The sequence below is a fragment of the Melopsittacus undulatus genome, chromosome 4 (genome assembly GCF_012275295.1).
Source record: "Melopsittacus undulatus isolate bMelUnd1 chromosome 4, bMelUnd1.mat.Z, whole genome shotgun sequence".
Classification (NCBI taxonomy): Eukaryota; Metazoa; Chordata; class Aves; order Psittaciformes; family Psittaculidae; genus Melopsittacus; species Melopsittacus undulatus.
The window spans coordinates 100,610,837-100,632,533 of record NC_047530.1 but is presented as its reverse complement, the minus strand read 5'-3'; the positions used below and the strand labels follow the sequence as shown (position 1 = coordinate 100,632,533).

Here is a 21,697-nt window from a genome sequence, read left to right as displayed (position 1 = left end):
ATGCTCCCTTAGTGTCCCTCTTCTCCCTGTCTCCTTTATAGCTCTGATTGGGTTACCGTACTTTCAGGCCAAGAGTCTTCTCCTATTTTGATTAGGATTAATGACCCTTAGGGCCCAGCATTTGGGGTAGGAAGGTGCTGTTGTTTGTAATATGCTTACAGTGCAAGTGGCTTCTTTCTTTTTCTGCCATTGACAGATTAGTGGAGGTTGTCCAAATAATTTTCCCTCTTGATATGTTCACTTTCCTTTTCTACCACAAAGTTGTGAAGATTAACTAACTAATCTCATGAGATTCTTTAATGAAAGGAGTGCCTTACTGAGCAAAAGAACAAAGTACAGGCAATATTCATGAATGCAGCTCATTCCAGACCTCTACAAAGCTGAGGTTTCTTTTCTCCTCTGAGCAAGTAAGACTGTAAGAATGCCTCAGATGATTTTTTTCCTTGTTCAGTACAATGCAGAACATCTGTTGCAAAAGAACAGATGATTAATAATTGAAACTAGATTGCACTGTCCAAAACAAAGTGCCTGTAGTACTGCAGCTTTCCTGAGCTTTTTGTCTTTGTTTAATTTCTTCTTAAAATAAAGTAATAAAATACAATCCTAGTTATGAAATAGATTTTATTCCAGAATGGAAGCTTCTACAGTGTTTTGCTGAGATTTTAAGGAATAGATTTTCAAGCTGGTTTGGGTGTTGAAACTTTTTATGTCAAATATATGTAAACAAAGGAAAGGCAGTGTGTAATAATAGTGAAATAAGAATACAATAATTTTATTTCATGTCAGGCTACTAAATGAGACACAAACAGGCTGTGAAATGAAGAGATGAAAATCTAGATTTTGAGGGAGATTTGAAAAACAGAGAAGCTTAATCTTTTCATGTTCCTTCCCGCAGAACTGATTACTCCAGAGCTAATGTTTATGCATGTGATTAGGAGCTGAGCCCGACGAATTCTATTTTCAGCACTGCTACAGGTTCATGGCAGGTGAAACTGACCTTGGTGCTTTGGGTTCATACAGCACTTCTAGCTTTCAAAGCTCTTATTAAGATAGACATGTAACTTAAAAGTAATGTAAAATTGAGGGTGTTCTTTGTTCTAAACCTGACTTTATAACCCCCAGCATTTACAATTACGATTAACACTGAATGGAAACTGAACAGTTTCAGATTGGGCAGGACCAAAGAAGCTCCATTAATCTTCATTATTGAGGGTACTTAAATATTGACAGGACAAGGTCCTGAGAATCTATCTGTACCTTCAAAACTGGCTCAGTATGAAGTCAGAGGTTGGAGTAAAAGACCTCCAGAGGTTTTCACCTACCTATATTAAATAATTTAAAATTATTTTATGATTTAAGATAAAGCAAAAGTGTCTCTGAAACATCCTGAAGTAATCTACTAAGTTACGTTAATAAAAGGTTTTCTTTATTGTTTTTAGTATTACATTTCTATTTTTGCATAAGGATGACGCAAATAAGAGTCCTTTTTTACAGTACTCATTAAGACACTAGGTACATTAACTCAAGTAAGGACAAAACATAAGAGTCTTTATTTTCATTTAATTGTTGAATAATGGAAATAGAAGCTGTACTTCAAAAAGCTAAGATTTAAAAAATGATGCTAATCTTCAGGGATTCCTTTCTCTCCCATCTCATCTTTTTTTTCCTCCTTTATTCAAGTTATTACCTCAAAGCAAAGGCATGTATTTTAAGAATTCACCCTATCTGTTGGGATTGCAAATACTCTTGGGAAGGTGAAGGTTGATGTTTCTCTCTGTTCAGTCCAGCCCACAAGCAGTGACTCATTACCACACAAAAACCCCTGAAGATGTGGTAGCTTCTTCACTTTTAATAGAAAAAGTAGTAGCTGGATCTTTTCAGGTCTAGTCCAAGGTCAGGCACTTGATAATGGGGCTTCTGTCAAAGCTCAGCCACAGGGAGAAAAGGCTGTAGGTAGCAACCTGTCTACTTGATGAACATCCCCACACTGATGAGCATAGAGTAATGATCCAGGCTGTGTGTGGGTGCACTGCCCTCTTTTGGATTTTGATAGAAACAGGATCAGTCCCATTCCATCTGGTACTTGGATGTTTTCATAACTAAAGTTTAGAGTAAGGAGTGGTTGTTACGGTATAGTGTTTTCTCTTAGGAGAAATCTTGTCCCACAACACCTCCGGTTTCTTTATACCTGTATTCATATTAGCAGAAAAAAACAATCCTATCTGCACAGATGTTGCAGCCTCATGTTTCCTTTCCACAAGTCTGCATTGCATTGACACAAACCTATACCTGTGACTTTGGCAATATTAAAATTCAGATAATGTGGAGAAACCAAATTAAACTGGGATTAGTCTAAGTAGAGAAAGCTGAGCAACAGTAGTGGCAGTTGTTAATACAGTTACTACAACATGCTGATTTGTGTTTGCAATGTTCAAGATAAAGTCACTTTTTCACTGGCGTTCAGACAAAAGCAATGTATTAATGAAAATCTGTTGTTGTGTACCAGGCTTGAAAAAGAAATACAGAAATGTCAGCTGACTAGTATGGGTATAATTATCACTGAAAATCATGGCAATAGTTGTAATCCTGGACTTGTGCTAAACGCACACACACAAAGATTTTTGTTCAACCTGAAAGTTTAGGTATTGAGAAAATTAAAGCGTTTATCTTTTATTAGAAAATATTAATAATAAAATTAATAAAACATAAAAATATTAATTATTTCAGTCAATATGAGAACAAAGAGCAGTGAGCTGCAATGACCTGTAACAACCTTATTCACCTGTAACAACCAGATAGAAGTTTTTATAGTTCACACTTATTAATCAGTAACTTTTTACCAATTTTTAAAACAAGTCCATTAAAAAAGGAAATCTGGATAGGACTCCAAATATTGTGCTCAACCAAAAATGGGCTAGAGACAAAAAGCAGAGAATTTGACAGTTTATAATATAAATGTTTGAGGCAGTGTTTTTTAAATGGTGGAACTAGATGATCTTAAGGTTCTTTCCAACCCTAACAATTCTATGACTCTATGATTCTAAATCTTGTAACAGAAGGAAGACTTCATGTTTAGCCAAGGCAGCCAATTGATGGTCTTATTCAGTGCATAGGCTAACAGCACTACTCTAGTTTCTAAGAGTGTAATTTTAATAGGTGTATTTGCTAAGACAGCTGGTAGGGTTTTCAATATGGTGAGGAATAGTCTTTAAAAGCAGATGAAATGTCTTGTTGGTTTGTTGGGTTTTTTCTGGTTAGCATGTGTATGTGGTGGGGTTCAGTGGCTTTTCAATGTCTTTGCTTAGCCACTTAAGCATATGCTGTAAAAATGAGTAAAATCACTCACACTATTCGTAGTTAAAACCTTTAAACAGGACACTGTGCAAGAGAGCTACTGATGTGAAGGAAAGGTGACCTGAAAAAGCCTCTGAGGACACCTTATGGAAGCCTTCCAGTACCTTAAGAGGGGGCTACAAGAAAGCTACAGAGAGACTTTTTCAAGGTCATGTAGTGATTGGACAAGGTGGGATGGCTTTAAATTGAAAGAGAGTAGATTTAGATCAGATATTAGGAAACAAATTCTTTCCTGTGAGGGCAGTGAGGTGCTGGCACAAGTTGTTCCAAGAAGTTGTGGCTGTCCCATTCCTTGAATTGTTTAAGGCCAGGTTGAACAGGGCTTTGAGCAACCTAGTGGAAGGTGTCCACTGACTGTGGCAGGGGTTGGAACAGGAAGATCTTTAAGGTCCCTTCCAACCAAAACCATTCTCTGACTCCACGGCATCTCAGGTATTTTGTGAGAGCTTCCATATGTAAATACAAGCTATTTTCTGCCTATGGTATCTTGGTTTCAGGGTGGCAGACATATTCTTAAGGTAAAAGCTTCTTCCAAAATTTCTCCTCTTCCTTTTGAGATTGTTATGGACTTCCACTAAATAATGGCTTTATTCTGTATAACCGAAGAGGCAATGAGCAGATTTTTGGAAGTGCCTGTTTATGTCTCTGTCTGAACCTTGGATCAGGGGGAATTACACAGTGTTTCTTTTATTTTTGTAAGTTGTTGTTGATGTATACATTGTCTCATCCCATATGATTTCCACAGATAATAGAAATTAGAACATTCATTGGCTGTTTTCCTTTGTGGTCACGTTTGGCCTGTAATTAACTTCTTTCCTAATGCAGAGCAGGTAAATGGATTCTTTTTTCAAGTCATTAGCCAGCTTTTTGTTTCAAACCACATTCATCAAGATGCCAGATACAATTTTCAGCAATTCTTCCATTAGGAACACTGTACAATCCCAGCTTTCAAAAACATTGGCAGCTGATAATTTTTCTCTCTTTAAAGATAAATCTTTCTCAAAAGATAGTCCTTTGCCATCTAGCATTCTGCTGACGAGGTTGTTTTATCACTCAGTGAGCACTAAATTTTTCTTGTGTGCAAACAAGATTAATTCACCAGCTGAACCTTTCACCACATGAGTTCTCTTACCTTTAAACAGACAAGATTTAAGGAAGACAGTGGTACCCTATATGGACCCTCCTGTGGGTTCCTTTGGGACATGATGCTAGAGTTTCCACTGTCCAGATCTGGACTGAGTCTGAATCTGAATTGCACTGTCTAGTAATCTTGAGTATAGTTTTATTTGGGTGAGACTTGGAATATGTTACCTTCCATGTCAGCAAAGTGCAGACTGATTTAATGAGCTTGGGTTATGTGTGTTTGTATGAGTAAGAACCTTTTTACTCTAAAGTCACTGGGTTATAGCTGCAAAATCACTTGTCCACAGACCTTTTCCTTGTATTAAAGTGGTCATTCTGGGACCATTCCAAATGAGATCATCATTCAAAGGCAACATCTTTTTTTTCCTTCAGTGTTGAAAGTGTAATTGTCACTGAAGTCTTTTCTTTCCCTACAAAAATTACTGTGCTAAGTTAACAAGAACTTCTGGCAATAAAACACTTTACAGTGCCTTGATTGAATTATTAGTGTATTATATTAATGGGATCTTAATGAAATTGCTCGGCAACTAACCTTGTCTTTAGTTGGTGATAGAGACAGCTTAAAAATGGTCAGCTTTAGTTCATTTAATGTTTCCATCTCAGTGCTAATACAGTTAGCCAATTTATTTAAAGCAGAGACTTGAGCCAGATTGTGGTGGCATTACTCATGAATGCAGTTCTACAGCAGCTGATGCTAGCCCATGAGTAAAGCTTATTAAACTTTGTAAGGCTTTGGTGTCCTCTTTCTTTGTTAATTATCCAAATAAATGCTCGAGTTGTTTCTTTATGGTAATTTTGTTCCTCTAATTTTCTATAAAGTAGTATTGCATTAATTTCAGAATGTCATGGACAAAGCAGTTCCTTTATATGGCTTGTTTCATTCTATTTCTTATTCTAGATCTTAAAAAGCTTAAGCAATGAACTAGGTTGATTAGTTAAAACCAGGGTATGTTGCTTTGTAATGCGTGTGTGAATTTCTGAGTCTGGAGAATCAAGTTCTCTCTTTACACGATCTTTATGTCTTGCAAATGGCAATCTAAATTCAGAAGTGATATGCAAAGTGGCAGAAATTACATTTCATTATGCTGGGACTCCATAGCACTGATGCTTTTGCAATCAGTTACCGTATAAAAGAATACCAAACCCCAGAGAAGCTGGAAAAAATACAACTATTTAGAGTATTTAAGTAGGGAATGCACTGCTTTTTGTGAAGAGGAGGACATTTCTGTTCTTCCTTGCTGATTTCCTCTTTTTCTGTACTTCACTTAGGTTTTCCTGTGAGGAATGTTATTTGTTTCATGTGGGTCACCAGTGTTTTGTCTGTGCAAGAAACAGGTAATAGGTGAGGAAGGTAAAGGTTCTTTCAGGAGATTTGAACCTATATGCATTTCATCCCTGTTTCTGGTCAGGTGATATAACTCAGATCTGTTGATACATCAGAATTAAACTAAAGCATGTGTCAATCATATATGGTTTTGGTTGGAAGGGATGTTAAAGATCATTTATTTCCAACCCCATTGCTGTGGGCAGGGACATCTTCCACTAGACCTGGATGAATCTATGAAATACATTTGTAATATTTTCATACTATCTTATTTCACTGCTACTAGGCTCTTTCCTAGAAAATATTAAAGAGAGGTTGGTCCAAGTGTAGATATGAGGAGCTAAAATAAAGATTGAGAGCAGTTCTGGACTTGTCTTATCTAAGCCACTGGATATATTATTCAGGGCACTTGTTAAGGATCGCAATTCCATCTGTGGAAGCAAAATCAGAATTCTCTTTTGAAGCGTTCCTGTTGTTGTGGGGTTTTTTGTGAGGATAGCGAATATCCACTTAACTGTCAAGGGCAATCTGCCATCAGCAGAGTTAGCACCAAAGAGGGGTGAAAATAGTGTGGGTGGATTGCTTAAGATCTATAAATTTTGGTTTGTGTTCATTTGTCACTTCGAGGAAAAACAAATCAACTTTCTCCCTTTTCAGGGGATGGATGATTAATGCATGTCTTGCATTTGGTTGAAAAAGACTGTGTCAACTTTCTTGGTTCTTTTTTCATAGAGGAAAAAAATGATTCTGCAGCATTAGAAAGTGCAGTGTGTGCTTGTTGTGCCTGGTGTGAGTAAGCAGGTTTTGATCACTGATGAGCACTAATCTGAACAGAGAGCAATTACTTTTGCTGGGGAGAAGTAGAGTCTTGGCTTACCCTCACTCTTCATTTTTTTTTGATATTTTTATATTAATGTTGTCATAAGACAACAATAAACAAAACCAGAAGCACTCTAAGGTTGGTCTCCCTTTACTAAGTGACTTTGCCTCTCTTTACTCCTGCGTTAATAGCTTTATTGTGTGATGCTGGAATCAGAGATAGTTTAAAAACTGTTAAGATAAAAATGATAGGCCCAGTTCTTCACAAAAGAAATCTCAAGATCAGCCCACCTGAGCTAAGATTGTTATTGTTTATAATTTTCATCCATTCTCTAGTGATGTATAACAGCCATGCTGAATCAGACAATGTTAACCAGTCCCACTCCTCCATAAAACCAATTGCTTGTCCACAGGACAGTCCACCCATCAAATCCGTTAGAGAGAAGGATGGTGTAGGGGACTGTGTCAAAGGCTTTATAGAATTCCAGATAGATGATATCATTAGTTCTTCCCTTGTCGTGTCAGTTATGTTCTGTATCTCTTGATTTCATTTGATGCGCATGAGTTTCAAATTATGAGTGAATAATTATTTTCTAAGCATTTCCAGGCCATTCATAGTTTTGTAGACTTTGGTCAAATTATCTCTCATTTATCTCTTTTAGAAGTTGAATAGTTCATTTATTTGCTGCTTGTATGAAAAAATGTTTCCTAGTTTTCTTCAGTCACCCTTGTATCTGTTCTGTGTTTCGTACCATAGCGTTTTTGTTGTTGTTGTTAAGGTGGAGGATGTGAATAACACCCATGTAAAACTTGTGGGAACACTGCATTCACTTAATAGCATTATTTATTATGCTTGTTTAATTCTCTCCTAATAATTCCTACTGGTTTAATTGAAGGTTTTTTGATCTGAGGACTGAGTTTCTATTTTCACAGACTCCTTCACTGAAACCTGGAAAATCCTTTCCTGAAAGGAATTATCTTCTCATAGACTATTGTTCTGTTATGCTGGGATTGCTTTTCTCTATCTGTATTGTGGTTTTTGTTTTCTTTTTTTCTGGGGGGGGAGGGTCCTCTTATTTTTTTTTTCAATACATTATCACTGAATTTCACCTGTCATTTAGTGCTCAGGTACCAAGTATTGTGCAATCCTTTTACAGATCTTCATAGCTGACTTTTGTCTTTGTCATTCTGAATGCATTACTGCCATCAGCAAACTTTGTCACTTATCTTTCCTTCTTCTTTCCAGATGATTAATAAATAAATTGAACTCCACAAATTATTGGGAATATTCCAAATGAACATGTCCTTCCATTGTGGAAATGGGAAGATATTTCCCTCAAGTTTGATGCTTATCTTCTAACCATAAATTAGTCTATGGAAAGGCCTTTTTCCGTAGACAATTTCAGATCTTTTGGCAAGGGAACCTCTTAAAAATCCTGTTAGATATCTTTCCCTATGGCCTCTAAGAACCTGGATAGATATGCAGTGTGATTTTCCTGTGCAAAAGTTATGTTGATTCTGCAGTGATGTCCAGAAACCAGTGTTAGCTGGGAAAGTAGTAATATGTTATATTAGGCATTGTAGAAATAAATCAAGAAGGTAGCTCCTTTGATGAGCTCACACTGAAGGGAATCCTGAATGCTTCCTACAGTGAAATCAGAAATATACAAATAATGTCTTTCTAATCTTTTATCTTAGATATTCTTAAATATTAATGCTTACAATTTCTAAATTTAGATTCACTTTGCTATTGTTGCTGGGTTTATTTCCCATGCTTTTCTTGTTCAACGTGTGTGTGTGTCCACTTTTTTTTCTGTATAGGCAACTGCATCAAGTCAGTGGGTAATAGACTACTTCAAAGCAGAAATTGCCTTCTTTTATTGCAAAGAGTATTCTAGAATTTACTTATTCTGTATTTCATATGCTGCAACAACAACAAAGATTAATGCCATTATACTTTCCCTCCTTACTCATTGATGCTTCAGGCAACTTAGGCAGTAAAACCAAGCTAATGTGGCTGTAACTGCGTTACCACATAGTGCAGTTCAATGGAAGTGGGTTTGTAAAAAAAAATGGTTGATGTTGAAATGACACCTTATCTACAGTATGGGCATTTTGGAGGCAGAGGGTCTGTCTTTAGAGTAGCACTAACCTGATACTCTGAAGTAACTGTCCAGTAGTGGTTGGAATGCTGTCTTTTTGGGCTTGTAGCTCTGATTGTTTACAAGAAGAAATGTTGTAATTAAATTTGCTTTTCTTATTTTGTAAGAAACATGGTGCTTTGACTATGATGTGAGTAGTGACTGTTTAGTCAGCTCTAGCTTGTTTTCTTTTATGGCATCTGTGCAAAGTAATTGGCTATACAGGGGACAATAATGAAGCAGATAATGATGTCCTAAGCACTGAAAGTTGGTCTTATAGTTAACAATTTGACTAGTGGCTAGATTAATCTGCCAACTCTCTCCCCTCCCCTGTCTCCAGCTCTCTGTATGCCCTTGCATAAATCTGTGGCAGTTCTGCACAGTTTCATGACATCTAAACCACTATTGCTGTTGTCATATATAGCAAACCTCATGTGTCCTTGAACACTTTGCATGTACAAAATAGCTGGCTATTATAATGCCACAGCTAAGGGTTCTGGAGACCTGAAAAGGTATCTATCTGGTAGATACCTGAAAAAATAGTAGGAATAGCCTAGGGCAGTAGTTAGCAGATTAAAGCCAAAGTCAGCAGTGCTAGCAAGTCTGTTCAGGCACTTAAATTTTATTGATTGAATGAGGAATTAGGTGCTTCAGTGCCTCAACAGCTTGTCCCTCAATCCCCTTTCTAAGAAATGGAGATAAGAGCACTTGCAGACTTCAGAGGAGTGGCCTGACAGAAAATGTGTTAAGGCAGTGATGTGCTTGGATGCGACAGTGATGAGGTCAGATGAGTTTCTTATGCAGGTAGAGGGAAATCCATGAGACTAGAGTGGATCTTGATTAACAACTTGCCTTAGAGGCACAATGCAAAGTCAATGACAAGACTCTTATTAACTTCAGGGAGCTTGGATCAAGCTCATTGATTTGTGCTTATTTCTGCTCCAGTTGCTGTAGTCCAAATTAATGCTGTGCTGTGATATTTTCAAATACCAACATAAACAAAATCCACTCAAGAAGGAAGTCATAAAAATAGGAAAATCATAATGCTTGAATCATTGTACTGAGTCAATAAATATTAACCATAGGAACATTGTCCCAGAAACCAGTCTGGTAAGAAACAAGAACCAAATGATAAACATCACAGTACATTTTTGGCTTCAGAAGCTAGATAGCCTATTTAGTGACAGTAGATGATCTATATATTGACGTTTTGATTATTGATGCTTTCTGTGTAGTTTCTATCATGCAATCTTCAGTTTAGAAGCCAGATCAATGATATGCTTAATGTATTTGGAAGTATTAAATGGAATAAGAATATTTAATAATGCGTGTTTTCTTCACAAGATTTTGAAAGTAAATCAGAGATACAAAAGGAGACTGTACCTTTATGCTACAATTGAAACATTGCCCTATTTTACATTCAGGATACAGTGTGATGGTGTAACAGGTTTATGAAGAACCCCAACTTTCAAATCACAGGCCAAATTGTTACCAAGGGTTTTTATATGCTGCCAAGGGATTTTCTAGAGATAAATAAAACCTCTGGCAGTTACCCAATAATGAAGGACATTTCCTGTGTAGATTGTATGCGTATTTACACCTTCACATACAAATAGTTCTTTAGTATCTGGTGTCTATAAAGACTTACGGCTCTCTGTACTTCATAGGTAATGAGTTGTATCTAACTCTGCCTGCATAAACGAAAGAGGAGAAAATGGAGTGCCTCATTTTTGCAGCTCCCAAACCCAGATAGGAATTTGCTCTGAGAAATGCAAGGTGGGGATCCTTTCATTTCAGGCTTGCCTAAGAACATATTGCTGTTTGCCATTTGTAAAGCAACAGCAGCACCAATACTTGAAGCAAACAAACAAACAAAGAAAACACCCCAAAGCTAATGATTCAAGGCTTTAATACCTTCCCAGGCAAATATTCTTCAGAGCTCTTCATGTCTGTCATTCATAGTACCTCATTCCCATTCCTTAAGGGTATTAGTCTGCTGCTTGCTGAAATACTGGAACCATCTCTTTTTACTGCTCAAACCTATATATTTTCTCATGCAGAGACACATGAGAGGAGTATCTCATTATTCTCTCTGATTCATCAGCAATGCAGACCAATTAATACCATAGTTAATGGGGAGAACTAGCTACTACAACTGCAAGCCGTATACCTTTTGCCACTCCTAACACTCTTGGACAAAGCTAGAAAGCACCTTTATTGTGTGGAGATTATTTTTGATACACTACCAAATCTGTAATTCACAGCACCACAGAAATTGGAGATGGAAAGAACCCAGCATGTTATCAAATGTGTTCTCCTGCCAAAGCAAGATGGCTTTTTGCCGACAGCCAGGTTATAATGCTCCAGGCAATGAAATTGTCATATTCCTTTAAATTCTGCCAGAGTCTAACAAACCTTACCATTAGTGATCATTCTGTGCATGTATCCCTGTCCTCTTCCTGTATCTCTTTTTTCCTTAACACCTAAGTTTTTGTCAGGCCTTCCAGTAGGTTATTCATGAAGACACTAGCAGCCCATTGTGGCTGTCTGGTAATTCAGTAAGTTTGCACTCTGGCGAATTTCAGGTTTGATTTTTTGTATAACCTAAGCATAGCTTCATTAAGTCTGTTTAACTACTGGTAAAGTCATTTTGCTTATTTGATCATTTGTTATGTGCTTATATGCATAGCTGAAATGTACTTGTTTTCCTTACTGAAAGATTGGCTATGCTTAGTTTTGACATTACATTCAAATACTTTGAAATAGATGTAATTAATAAGCTTACCTGCAGTTCCTAGCTGCTTATTTTTCCATCTGATGCCTCTTCACCACTGTATTTTTATCTTTCCCTCCCATATAGATTATGCTGCTGACCGATCCAGAAGTTGAGAGCAGCTTATTAATCAGTTCTGATGAAGGAGCTACCTATCAAAAATACCGTCTGAACTTCTACATCAACAGTCTGCTCTTCCACCCCAAGAAGGAAGATTGGATCTTAGCATACAGCCAAGATCAGAAGGTAAGACTCTTTGGCAGCATTTTGCTTAGTTTGCTTAGTAAGAACCTAGGGTTTTCCCATGTCACTACAATAAACAACTGCAGAGCATTCAGTAAAGTCTTTGAGGTGATACCAGGACAGTCTTTGGAAATACTGAACTGATATTTCCAAGCAGGAAACATGGAAGATGAGGTATTTCCAAGCAGGAAACATGAGGAAGCCTCAGTGGAAAGGGCAAAGTAAAGGACATGGGTAACTACTGTGTTCTTGGGGTCTAGCCCTCCATATAGGCCTGGCAGTCTGCATTTATTCATCAGTCCTTTTGGCAATATTGTGTGACAGGCAGTGGGCAGAGAAGACAGCTAGGATCCTTCATGATAGGAAGCCTTTAACGAGGCTTTTTGTCCTCTTACTTAACAATTCTCTTTCTCTAGCCTAGCACCAGCTGCAAGAACAGTATGAGACACTTCTTGTTCTTATCTGGTTGGCATATTTTCAAGTAGCTTTGATTTCTAAAAGAAAAGTAGCAGTGAATCCATTTTCTTTGAAGTCCAGTTCCTTCAGTGTGGGTAATCCATCAGCCAAATAAATACATTGTGAGATATGCCTTGATTTTTGCTGCCCAACTTGAGACAATAAAACAAGACTCCATTGTAAGGGACCACATTGTTAGAACTTTTTGAAAATCAGGAATATCAATACTCACAAATCAGTCATCTTCCAGTGAAGGACTTTATAGAGCTCAATCTGTTTATTTCATGAAAAAGCAGATGGAAGGGAACTATGTTGTTGTTCATAAATATCTCCATAGGGGAAGACAAAACATAGGAGTAACCATTTTTATCTAGTAAAAATAAAGCCCTTATAACAAGAACTGATGGCTAGAAGTCAGTGGTAGATAAACTCAGCTGTGAAGTAACTAGCCATTGGAGCAAACTGTTCTGAGAAATGGCAGATTTATTGGCATTTTGATATTTTGAGTAAAACTGGAAAAAGACCAAAACAATTTCTTGAGTTCCCAACAGGGGTAAAAGAGTGAAATATCTTGGCATCTAGTATATAAGCCTTTATACAAAGGGGTTTAGTGGTCTCTTTTTGTTTTACATATGATGAATCTATGAGAATCTGACTCAATAATAAAAGTAATGGCAGAATTGCTCAGGGCATACATTAATGTAAATATCAACATTAATGTTTGAATTTCACAATGTTTTCTGTCTGTGTATATGAATTTATTTTACAAACATTAAACAACTAATTTTCCTTTAGCCTACTTTAGGCTTTTTTTTTTTTACTATTATTGTAAACCTAAGAAAATAAAGGCAAAGTAAAGCTAAATAAGTAGGTAAGGTCACAAAATGATCTTCTGGGAATTTTTGGACTAGAAGTTAAGCCTGTGCTTTAAACTCAAAAACAGTATCCTTCCAGGACTCTAGCTTAATAGCCTTCCCAGCTATGAGAAATGCTTGCCTAATTCTTCTTGTAGAGTCAATTGCATATAATGTTTTTCATTCACCCCTCTCAGAGCATTTTGTGGTTTTTTTTTATAATGCACATTGTAAGCTGTTCAGAGGAAGGCGCAGATTAAATTTCTGGATGTTTAGTGTGTGACTAGAAGAGGTCAAAATGTTTCATTTCCCTTGGGGCTGGTGAATTCTCTGTGGTTATATGAAGCTGAACAGAATCTGGTCACTGCTGTCTTTTAGGACCCGTTGGAATGAAAGTTGTTGCGTATTAGGATATTTATTACATGAAGATCAATTAAACTTTCAGTGGCAAATTTATCAAATAAAAGTAGGATATAGTGGAAAATTAATTTCAGCTGTTGTGGTATCCAGTGCTCAGGAAATAATTTTGAATTAGAGTCCATACAGCTAATGCTCATCTAATTTATGGTAGATGGCTACCAGCACATATATTGTCACTATTCCATAGGAAACTCCCACTCTTCTCTAGAATCCTGAAAACCAGTTCGTTACTGTAGTTGCGAGAGAAAAATTGTGTAGCACAAGGTCTGTAGATCTGTAGCAATTAACTCTAAAATAGATTTTAAAAAGTACTCTGCATGGGTATGAGTCACAGGCCTGGTTTCTACTTTAAAGCCTAATGGGTACATTTTCTGACTTGAATAAGCTTTGGGTAACTAGCAGGCAAAGAGTATTAATCAGCTTGGGCTAAATTAAATGTAACTTGAACTAAGGGTCAAGTTCAGCCTGTGGCTAAGTGTAAATGACTCCCATTGGTTTCATGCTTGTATATCTAAAGACAGAATTTTCTCAGAGTGATTAAGAGGTCCTGCAGGTACTTAGATAATTGCAGTGGGACCTGTTGGGTAGTTTGGAATAAATGACACTGCCGTTTGCTATTTCGTGGTCTCATAGAATCATAGAATAGTTTGGGTTGGAAAGGACCTTAAGATCATACAGTTCCAACCCCCCTGCCATGGGCAGGGACACCTCACACTAACCCACGTCACCCAAGGCTTCATCCAGCCTGGCCTTGAACACTGCCAGGGATGGAGCATTCACAACCCTAAGGCTATACATAGGGAATTTACTTCTTGAATTCCAGGCACTGTTCACACGCTAAGAGTCAGACAAGGAAGCAAGGGGAATGTATCTCCATGGCAAGGAATTTAAATTTTTATATCACTGACTTTGATGCCACTGATTGAAGAGGTTGTGAAGGTTTTGTTAGTGGGGGCCATAAGGGTTAAGTTGGATTTTGACCAGTTAGCATTGTTGCAGTAATTTAATTTTGCTGTTCACAGCCAGGAAGGAGGTGAGAATCAAACAGAAAATACATTCACATGCTTCTAGCAAGTCACATCATTGCTGTCATCCAATTGCATCTTGTCAATGCAGCAGGAGGGACCAGCAAAATCAGGTGGTGAATGGAACAAGAGCTGAAGAGAAAGGAATCACATTGTGTTTGGACTATTTGGTTCTCAGAAGTTATTCACCCAATTCAGGACTGATGAGGGCAAACCCAATGGTCAGTGTATACCCTTCACTGGTTATTTATAACGAGCAGGAAATGGGTCATATAGCATCATCCTTTAATCTCATCACAGCCCACTGAGTCTGTCAGTATATGTACTACAGATGATCTTTTGTGTAGTTGAATACAGATTTACTCAATGGTAGGGAAATTTATGTTAACTGAAGTAATTTTATGTCCCAGTTTCTTGGGTGTTGGGTATGTGGGAAAGTTGTAATGACTGGGGTTCAGCTGATGAGCAACAACTCATTAAACTTCGGCAAATCCTTTCCTTTGTACACGTATCTCTCCCCCATGTCTCTGCCTTGGGCAGCAGACTTGAATTACCGCTACTGACAGATCAGTCCCTTATTCAGTCATGACTTTTTCCTGCCAGTGTCGAGGAAAAAAAGAGCAGCAAACCATCTGCTGCCTGCACTAATTGCTTCATGATTGCACTCACTGTTCTGGCTTAAAGTACAGTTGTTACATGGCTGATTCTTACCACATAATTGCAGAACTGCTGCATGCTCCTCCATTTTCTGTGTAAGAGGAGTTACAAATCAGGAGGAAACTTCAGACACAGTATGGCATTGCTTGTGATGCAAGAGCTTGTTGGAGGTCTTGTACATGTGAGCTCTCGTGAATTTAATCAGCATGCTTGTAGGATGAGGGGCTGTATGTTATGGGATTATTGCTTATGCATTACCATCTAATCTTCAAAAGTGGTTTGCTGTGTAATCAGAGGGTGGGATGTAAGAGCCCCTGCTTCATGTAGATATATCTTCTGCATTCAGATGGGTCAGACACACAGAGGAATGGGTAGCAATCAGCCATGAATAACAGAGCTACTTGGAGAGATGAAATACAGGTGAAATTGGGAAGTACAAGTCAGATGGGCAAAATGCAGGGTTGTAATTGCTCAGCTCAGGAATAAATGTGCAGAGGCACTCAAGCACTGAAAGGCAGAAACAGAGGCTGGAAAAACAGGTTTCATACGGAGTTGTTGTTGTTGCTTCTCCTCTCTTATTTTAAATGAACTCTTGAAAAGTAAGCTACCCCAGACTAAAGGAGCTCTGTCAATGCAACAATAATAAATGAAGAGGTTTACATTTCCTTTTTTTTTCACTTCCCTTTTTTTTTTTCCTTTGATTTTGGCCTTTCCCAGATATCTGATTCCACCTGTCTACCTTTATTTACTGTGAATGTTATGGTGGAGATGAGTGAGTTAGGGACTGATACTTGGCTGGATAGCTGAAGTTTAGCTTGTGGACAGCATATCTTCTGTCATCAGACCATGTCAGTTCAGTCTCTTACAGTAAAGGAAGTCCACTCCTCATGTATTCAAGTGGAAAAGAAAGGTATTCTCACATAAGGGTTGATAGAAGAACCACTTAGAGATAATGATTCATATTGCCACAGGATGTCTGTGTGAGAGAACAGGCCAACTCCTAAAGTACCCTCAGCCCCATCTGTCCATGTGTTTGGCCTAATGGTGTGTTTGACAAGAAAGTATCTGCCATAGAGATAGCCAGTATTTACTCTTCAAGATGTGATGGACTATTCTTGATGCACTTCACAATCCTAAAAAATCTCATTTCACTGCATTAGGATCTAACTTTGAGTGTCACCCTCTTTGGAAAAGGGTCACAGCAAGACCTCCTGAAGTTCCTTTGAACCTAAATTATTCTGTTTCTATTGACACCCTCTCAGTTTCAGGGGTAACAGTCACTGAGTTCATAGACCAGAAAATGGGGAATATAATCCAGGTTTATTTTATCAGAAATTGCATCATAGCTTTTTTTAAAAAATTGCTGTTAACATAAGGTGACATAATTTTAGGGTATTGTTTTTTTCTTCCCACACTGCTGACAACATTTAGAGGACTATTCACTTGGGCTGCTTTTAGCTGGGGGAGACTAATCCCATCTAAAATTAATGGAGAGGGAAAAAGCTTCTCTAGTGGTAAGCATTAGCCACTTTGAATCATCCTCTAGAAAAGATGATCTCTTTTGACAGACTACAGACACAACCAGGGAGCTAGTTTGCATGAAGCTAACATTAGCCTATGTGAATAACTCCCCCTTTCCCTACGGCATTATTCCTGCAACAGTCTGCACCATTTGTGTTAATATTTGCGGCACCACTAATCAACCAAGCCAGTTTTCCAGCAGACTTGATTCTCTTTGATGCATATGGTTGAAGTTGAAAAATAATAAGGAGTTTGCATGTTAAAAGTTGTTTGTCCCAGCCTTTGCAATGTTGCACTTTTTTCACGTACTTAGATAGCCTATCTGGGTTACCAGCACTTGTGCCAGTGATGGAAAGGGCCTTCCACACAAAGGCCTTGTGAGCTCTTGCTCCTTAGGACTTTCCATGTGGCATGTTTCTAACAAGCAAAGTCATGCTCAGAAATATCCATGTTTGTAGGTATGGCTGTGCATGCCATTTGTGTGAAGACCTTAAGCACAGACACTTGATGGCATCCTGATAACACGTCTTGCACACAACTCTTCATGAATATGCCTTGTTATCTCTAGGCATACTGATAAGCATTTGGTGCAACCAGCATTCTGAAAATGAACAAGGAAAGGACACCAGAACTATTCATCTGGCTGTTATTTTATTAGTTTTCCTTCTTTCTTCTCAAACCATCAGTTCACCAGCATTGTCCCAGTAAGAATAATGGTGTCAGATGGCTGTTGTGTTTTGTTTTTCTTTAATGGGCCATAAGCCTGTGTACAAACTGTGTCACAAGATATGCTTTCCTAGGCTACCCATCAGTCTTTTACAGACCTCGCTAAGCATAATATGCTGGGGCGACAATTTAAAATAGAGAATGGAATTAAAAGTGGGAGTAATCTCTAACATTCTTCCCTCCTTTAATAAGTAATAAAAAGTAAAAAGGAAAAAATCAACTAGCAGAGCCCAGTGGCAGCCTGGCAGTCTGAATAAGAAGATATATTTCTGGGCTAGGAGTATGATCAGTGAACAGAAGGAAGGACTCTCGAGCAGTAATTGCTGTGCTCTTTACCACTGACTCACTCATCTTTAGGCAAATCAATATGTTCTTGCTTATCCATCTGTATAAATATCAGCCCTCTGTACCCCTAGAGAACTTGTTCTTTTGCTGCTTTGGAATCCTTGGATGAATTCTTAGAGCTATGAGTAGATATGTCGTTTCTCTGTAAGAGTTTACTGTGCTCTACATGACTCTGGTTTTCCTACTTCCATGGGAAAAAATTACTTTTAGGCTTTCCATCAGAGTTGGAGATTTCATTGGATTCAGAAGAAAGAAATGTACTCCGTATCACTGGCTGTACCACTGATTTCTGTGGTGTTAAGCAACTCCATTCACTTTTCTGTGGATGATTCACCTTTGCTTTCTTTCTCTGTCATTTGTTTTGGCTGTAATCTCCAATGTGTCTCCAGTTTCTTATTATACAAAGTGCTGTCAACACTAAATTCACTTGGAGACATAGGTTTTAATATAATGCAAAAGAGAAACAATAATAATTTATTTTTAAATTTAAAGCTGTGCTTGTGTGAAGTTTCTGACACTTTGCCCTAAATTCTGCTGTAATAAGTCTTGTCTGTTCTGTCTCATTCTAATACAGAATGACAGAATGCTTGGAGTTGGAAGGAACCTCTGGAGATCATCTAGTCCAAGCCCCCCACTAAAGCAGATTGATCTAGAGCAGGTTGCATAGAATCACAGCCGGGCACCACCTCTCTGGGCAACCTATTCCAATTCTCAGTCATCTCAAAATAAAGGAGTTTTCCTCATAATCAGTTGGAACTTCCCGTGTTTCAGTTTGTGCCCATTGTCCTTTATCCCGTTGCTGGGCATCACTGAAGAGTCTGACCCCATCCTCTTGCCACCCTCCCCTAAGGCATTTGTATAAATTAATGAGATTACCTGTCAGTCTTTTCCAGACTAAACAGGCCTAGCTCTCTCAGCTTTTCCTCATAAGAGGAATGTCCCAGTTCTTTTCATAGTTCTATGATCCAGTTTTCAAACATAACTGCATCTGTTTAGTGCAATTATCTAAGCGGTTATTAACCTACCTCGTAAAGTTAGAACTCAACAGAAAACAAGTGCAGGATACCCAGTTACCTGTTACAGAGAGAGTATTTTTTAACAGTGAATAGAATTAGCCTTGAGGACAGCGTACTAAGTGGAGTGGTAAATTCATCAGCCCTTGGACTTGTGATTGGATGTCTTTCCAAATGATAAAATCTCATTAAAGCATCAGTTTTTGGCCTGAATAATTCTCTTTACTGCTCGAGTAAAGATTCTGCAGCATCTGTTAGGAGGAGAACAGACAGCTGATACTAGTGGTTCCTTCTGGATTTATATATGCCAGGCAGATTCCTTTAAATATCTGCTAGTAAAAATGTGTTTCCAGTCACTTTTTAATATAGGAGTTTAATGCACTGGAGACATCATGCTAATACAGTTACTTGCAAGCTGCCACAAAACCAGAACACCAGCTGATGTGGCTCATATCTGAGAATGTGTGAGGAGTTATTGAGGGATAGGTAGGAAGAAAGCTGAAGGTCATCTCCAGGATACTTTGATCTGATGAGCATGCACAAAAGAAAATGCTGTGTTACAACCATTCTGAACAAGTCTATGTGACAGTAGTGTGTAGTTCATCAGCAAAAGCAGCCACAGAGCTGCAGACCTCGCTGGTGTTTGAGTTCTCACTGTTGAGAGCAGCAGGTATCTGAAAGCTTTATCACTCTGATGTGTTTCCAACAGCATTCAATAAACACTGATTATTGGGTAAGCTGATTGACGGCTTCTCCGTGGCTTGATTAATGCATTGCTGCAAATTAAAATGTTCAAAGTCTATGCAGTGTCCTGTGACCTTCAGTGCTTCAAGGGTATTTAAGGATGTAAACACTGGAACTTGTAATTACATCATAGATGGGGAAATAAATGACTATCAACCTTGTAGCCCATTTTTATATCCTGGATCATGAGTCTTATGCTTTGTTCTGTGAAGAAATTACCATGCATGGTTTCAAAGTCTTTGTTTATACAAAACATTCTGTTCTATTAAATGCAGTATTGGAAGAGAATAGCCTGGTAGATGTCTCTTCTAGATGAAGAATAGTGTGGTTCAGGGAATAGCAGCATACCTCCCAGCCTTTGACTGCTCAAAACAGGAATTGCCCTGCACAGTAAGTTTTATTCAGCATAAATGAATAGGGATAAAAACAACTTCATTTCAAATTTGGCCTCTTCAGAAAGAGTTGTCTTTACTCAGTTTGACTCTGTTATGTTTTAGTTAGAGCTAAACTGTGCTTTGGGACTGTTGTGTTCTTTGGTGAAGTTGAGATAAATAAAAAAATAAAAAGAAAAAAAGAAAAGATACTCAAGATGAAGAAAAAGTGATCTCTCAAAATCTATACATGGTTCATCAGTAAAAAAAATATAATCTGTGTCTTAGGTGCACTGCTGTTTTGGGGATTTTTGTCCCTTCAAATTCTATTTGAAGCATGAGAGTGAAACCTGATGAACGTTAGTCATCTCACAGAAACACCAGGAAGTGTAAGAGGCAAGAAGTCAGCATACGTGAATAAACTATCAGGAGGATAGGCCAGTAGGAACCTTGTCAGGGAATTAGAGGTGAACTTGAGTCAAACCCTGTGCTTTCAAAGATGCTCTGAGCTATTTTTCCTATAGCATGTGGGGATTTTTAGGTCAATACTGTAGTGTAGGCTGAATTACTTTGGTCAGGTTTGTGTCCAAGAAGGATGAGTGGAGCTTTCATGGGAACTAGAGGAGAGAGGAAGGAAACTTTTGTGAATATAAGCATACCGAAGTTGGTAAATGCAACTAACATAAGCTTAGATTCAATGCCGTATTCCATCATAACTTGTTTAGGGCAAATAAGGAAAAGAAAAATAATAGGAACTACTTGCTTGCTCAAATTATCTCCTTTGTGTTGCTTCCAGCATGCAATTTAAATCACCTTTTCTTTAACCGGATTCTGAATTTCCATGTGCATAATGTTTTTTGCATAAGATGAAATCAGTGTATAAAACTGAAGATCCTCATCAGCATAGGAATCACATGAAGCTACCATGTGATTTAAGATCACGATGTGAAGAAGCATCAGAACCAAATATAACCCATTCCCTGTTCCCCTGAGCTGCAAGGGGGGGGAGGCAGAGACATTGGGAGTCAAATTAAGTCTGGAAAGAAGGGAGGAGTGGAAGGAAGGTGGTTTGAGATTTGGTTTTATTTCTCATTACCATACTCTGATTTGATTGCTAATAAATTAAGCCAATTTCCTAAGTTGAGTGTGTTTTTCCGAAAATGGTAATTGACGAGCTATTTCCCAGTCCTATATCAACCCACAAACCTTTTGTTGTATTTTCTCATCCCTGTCCAGCTGAGGAGGAGAAAGATAAAGCAGATTTGGTAGGCACCTGGCATCCAGTCAGAGTCATCCAACCTCAGTAACCTTGCTTTCAAAGTCAGATTTTAAAGGAGGAAATTTTTCATAGATGTAAATGATACATAGATTGCTTTATGTGTAAGTTTTTGGTATGGTGAGTTTGCTGAGTATGCAGGTAGCAGAGTTGCCCACTGGCTCTGGGGACTACTGAGCTTGTCGGAACTGGGGAGTAATCATAGAATCATAGAATAGTTAGGGTTGGAAAGGACCTTAAGATCATCCAGTTCCAACCCCCCTGCCATGGGCAGGGACACCTCACACTAAACCATGTCACCCAAGGCTTCATCCAACCTGGCCTTGAACACTGCCAGGGATGGAGCATTCACAACTTCCCCGGGCAACCCATTCCAGTGCCTCACCACCCTCACAGTAAAGAACTTCTTCCTCATATCCAATCTAAACTTCCCCTGTTTAACTTTGAACCTGTTATCCCTTGTCTCTGATGAAGAATCCCTCCCCAGTATAT

At 38.2% G+C, this 21,697-nt stretch overlaps 1 protein-coding gene across 1 annotated transcript in view; it reads left to right on the top strand.

Moving 5' to 3' along the window:
- LOC101878591 (VPS10 domain-containing receptor SorCS1) overlaps positions 1-21,697 on the top strand; it is a 201,585-nt gene that overhangs the window by 73,176 nt on the left and 106,712 nt on the right. Inside the window, exon 4 of the mRNA XM_034061349.1 lies at positions 11,642-11,800. Within this exon, the coding sequence (XP_033917240.1) occupies positions 11,642-11,800 (159 nt within the window). The remainder of the gene's footprint in view (positions 1-11,641; positions 11,801-21,697) is intronic.